General features: G+C 48.6%; 1 protein-coding gene across 1 annotated transcript in view; it reads right to left on the bottom strand.

Annotated features, from left to right (window-relative positions):
- Nucleotides 1–1,036: 1,036 nt before the first annotated feature.
- The window catches only part of RPL6 (ribosomal protein L6), a 3,279-nt gene continuing 457 nt past the window's right edge, over nucleotides 1,037–3,858 (bottom strand). Inside the window, 5 exon segments of the mRNA XM_010140368.1 lie at nucleotides 1,037–1,227; nucleotides 1,712–1,896; nucleotides 2,287–2,335; nucleotides 3,233–3,376; nucleotides 3,781–3,855. Of these exon segments, the coding sequence (XP_010138670.1) occupies nucleotides 1,075–1,227; nucleotides 1,712–1,896; nucleotides 2,287–2,335; nucleotides 3,233–3,376; nucleotides 3,781–3,855 (606 nt within the window). The 3' untranslated portion in view covers nucleotides 1,037–1,074.

Here is a 3,858-nt window from a genome sequence, read left to right as displayed (position 1 = left end):
GCTGAACCTCATGAATATTTAATTCGTTCCTTAGCAAGAGGAAGATGGTGCAAGAGTAACCAGCGCTATACACCTCCATACTCCAGCACCTGCTGTAAAGGGGTCCGTAGTCTCACAGTATGAGAATGCCCCGAGCCAGGTATTTTGAGTGTCTCCTTGGTTCTGGAGCACTAGAAGCCCAGTTGCTCCTTCCCAGCAAATGTGGCTGGGATGGACATGCAGGCTTCCACCTCAGCAAGGGCCATACTGCTCCCTTTTCCAGCCCCTTCCCTGAAGCCTGCATGAATTCGATGAAATCTCTACTCCCTGTCAAGTATGACCCCATTGGCTACTTTCAGCTGAGAATTAATGGGTAGACAGATGGTGCAGTTATATAAACCTCGTTTCCTGCCCAAGTCTGGCTATGAAAGAGCTCGAGTGTGCCAGATTTAATCTGTACATCCTCAGATCTTGTGAGAGCAGAGCTGCTGCTACCAAAGCAGCCTCTTCCAGGTACCTGGTAACTGACCTCAGCAGAGAAAGCAAACAGGCAGGACTAATGCTGAGAAATATACAGCATTTGGGAAGGAACATAGGTTCCAAATTTTTTTTATGGTTCCAGGGAAATGTTACCCTACAAAACTCTCTGAACTTCCTTCAAAACACAAGGCATAGCTCCCAGAACGCCTCTAAAAAGTTGCTATATTTGCTGAGGTTTACATGGTGATTGATGGATCAAAGCTGTTCATCAGAAAAATCATCTCAAAGCTGTACACAAGCTTTAAAATGCTATTGAGTAGTTCGCTGCTAAGACCTGGTTCTTACAAAGACACCCGAAGCACTGGATTCAGCACAACGAGGGTGCAGAGAAATACACCAGCGGCACAGACCGGGCTGGATGTTTAACTCTCACACACTCAGATTTCCTGTTATCTACACACAGTCTCTCACAGTTTCGTGCCATAAGCAGCTTCCCCCTCTTTAAATAACGCACACTGTAAGATTTGTTCCACGTTCTGTTACTGATTGCAAAGAAGACACCAGAAATCCCCTGGGGTTTCTCCCTTCAGATTTAATGTGGTGCTTTGCGAAGAGTTAGAACACCAACTTGTGAGGATAGACTCCGTTTGAGAGGCAGAACGTGGAACGCAGGTACCCACGGAGCTGAGGCACCTGCTTGATCCGCGCGAGGATCTGTGAATCCACCGCCTTCTGGTCTGTCTTGCGCTGCTCCGTTATCTCGTATTTCTAGAAAGTACAAAGAATCACGTTAAAACCCCACAGAGTGACTTCAGACTCTGCTGTGGAGGTCAGAAAATTCAGGGTGAACTCTGATTTCTGGCATTTCATGAAATCTTTTTTCCATTTCTTATGAACACGGCAAAGGTGGTTGGAGACCGGAGGTGGTGGGGAGAACTGAAGCCACTGCTTGGCTCACGCTGCAGGTAGCTGAGCCAGCAGCACGCGGCTGGCAGCATCGAACAGCAAAGGGGTTTTAGTTCCATTTAACTGGACTAATCGCTGCCGCTGTTCTGCTCAGGTAGAAGTGGAGAAGAATCGCCACCTCTGAACAGGGGTTCTCTCAATGCTGCCAAGTTCATTCATCTTAACGGCATGACCTCACTTTGTTGAGGACCACCTAAATCTCAACCGTCTTTTTGCTTCCTGGACTTTCCAGCCTGGCTTTGAGCAACAAGGATATTCAGAAAGAACCATCGATCCTGTTCCTTACCTCCTTCTCAGTGTCAAAGATCTCACCCTCCTGGTGCTTGGGCTTACGCAGCCTCTTCTTCTTGAAGTAAGCATCAGTGAGGTGCTTGGGAATTTTCACTCCAGAGATATCAACCTTCGTAGATGTAGCAATAACGAATTTCTGATGGGCCCTACGCAGAGGGACGCGATTGACAGCCAAAGGTCCTAACAGCAGAAGAGAGGACACAGTGAACTCTCCAGGCAATGACTTTTGTTAAAACAGCAGCTTTTAAATCCATTTTTATGATTTCTTCAGAGATGCCTAGAGCTAAAATCAGAATGATCCCCAAAGCTCTTCCCCCACAGCCTGTAGAAAAGCCAGAAAATGCTTCCTGACCCCTTCCAGGGAGTCAAATATTGAAGCTTCATTATCTCCCCTCCACCCCCCTGGAAAATCACAAGTTGTGACTCCACATATGTAGAATTGACACAACACACGAAACTATCCGCACGCAGCTCTGCAGCACTACTGACTCCAGAGACAAACCTGAACTTGAAAACCCCACCCAAAGCCACATCGCCCCAAACATCATGCTTATTGTATGAGTTTTTTACCTGTAACAAGCAAAAGACCAGTACCAAGCTGCTTCAGGAAGACAACACGCTGAAAAGAGATGAGATGTGCCATCAGTCGTTGGGAGTCAGACTCAGGAACACCGCACCAAACTGGGATCATGCCCACCCTCGCCCTGCGTCACTGGCCTAAGCATCGACCAAGCACCCACCCAGGCATGGATGCAGCCACACGACTGGAGAAGTAACCACCACGCAAGCCCAGCTCCCGGCGTCACAGAGCACAGCTTTGCCCGTTTCCTCACCTACGGCATATCGAAACTCTCCACGGGCTGCATCGCTCGAGGCTGAGCGAAGCCAATCAGTTTGGTTTTTAATCTTTGCCTGCTCTACAGGATGCTGAGACTTGTATAAATTCTTTGTACAAGTTAAAGGCAGGCAGTAGGTAAAAACCAGAAGGGCACCACAAGCTGTGACACAGTCAGAGCCAAACCTCAGTTGGGTTTTACTCTTTCTGGCCAAGTTCTCCTCTCTGAACAGCATTCCTCTAAGCAATGTAACATCAGAGCAAAGAATTCCAGAAAATAAAAGACGTCAGTTAAGACCTGTTAGCAAACATCACCAAGATGAAGAACTTATCTTAACGTAACAGCCACATGGTGCCTTGATAACCAATGAAAAAGGTGAATCTGCACGGTTCTGCATTGCAGGAAGACACCCTTAATGTTGTCCAAGCAACTGGACAAGCCTGGTTTACTTCCAGCTTTGTATAGAAGAACTTTAGTTTAAGGACTGTTTTCCCTAAAGGCAGGAGGAGAGAAAGCACCCAGACAGCATCTCCAGAAAGCAGATGTGCAGACTCACATCTTGTGGCTGAGCACCATCCTGTGACATGAGCAGGCAAAGTCAGGACACCTCTGCTCTGCCAAAATGGTTCCGACACAGTAATGCTGCGAAGCCACCACTCAAAGAAGTCCCCAGCTATTACCTTGCCCCTGTGGCGACCGGTCAGAAGGATGAGAACAGTCCCCGGCGTAATGGAGGCCCGCAGCCTCCTCTTGTGCTGGCTGAAGGGCTTCTTGCCATGACTCAAGAGCTTGCGCGGAACATCCTCAGTGGGGTAGTACCTGGGCTAGAAGAAGAGGAGCAAACTGTTGCACAGCCTGTATTCCACAGCACAGAAAGCTTCCTCTACGGTTTAGGTTCCTCCTTTCTGAAAGATTTTTTCCTGCTACAGGAACACACTGAGTACTTCCTGTACAATCATGCAAAGGTGAGGCCAGCTCCGTGTTTCTGCACAGGCCTCCAGCCCAGCACCGCAAATGGCAGAGGAGAACCTGCTCTCACCTGCTGACCATATCCTGAACCACTGGCATCTTCCCTGAGGACGACAACCACCAGGCCTGTCCCTGGGAGAGGTAACTGCCAGCAGTGTGGGCTGAGGCTGCTGTGTCCCCCCAGCCAAGGGCTGCACCATCTAGTCAAAAGTGACATGTAACGGTTTTAAACCGTGAGTGTCCCAGTTCTTTTTCTTACCATTTTGCGGATTTTAACCACTCGGGTGCCTCCATTCTTGTCTCCACCCACTGGCTTGATGATGGTCGCACGTGGCTT

This window comes from Buceros rhinoceros, unplaced genomic scaffold (assembly GCF_000710305.1).
Source record: "Buceros rhinoceros silvestris isolate BGI_N320 unplaced genomic scaffold, ASM71030v1 scaffold6150, whole genome shotgun sequence".
NCBI lineage: Eukaryota > Metazoa > Chordata > Aves > Bucerotiformes > Bucerotidae > Buceros > Buceros rhinoceros.
Note: the sequence above shows the minus strand (reverse complement) of the source record. Positions and strands in the feature narration are given on the sequence as shown.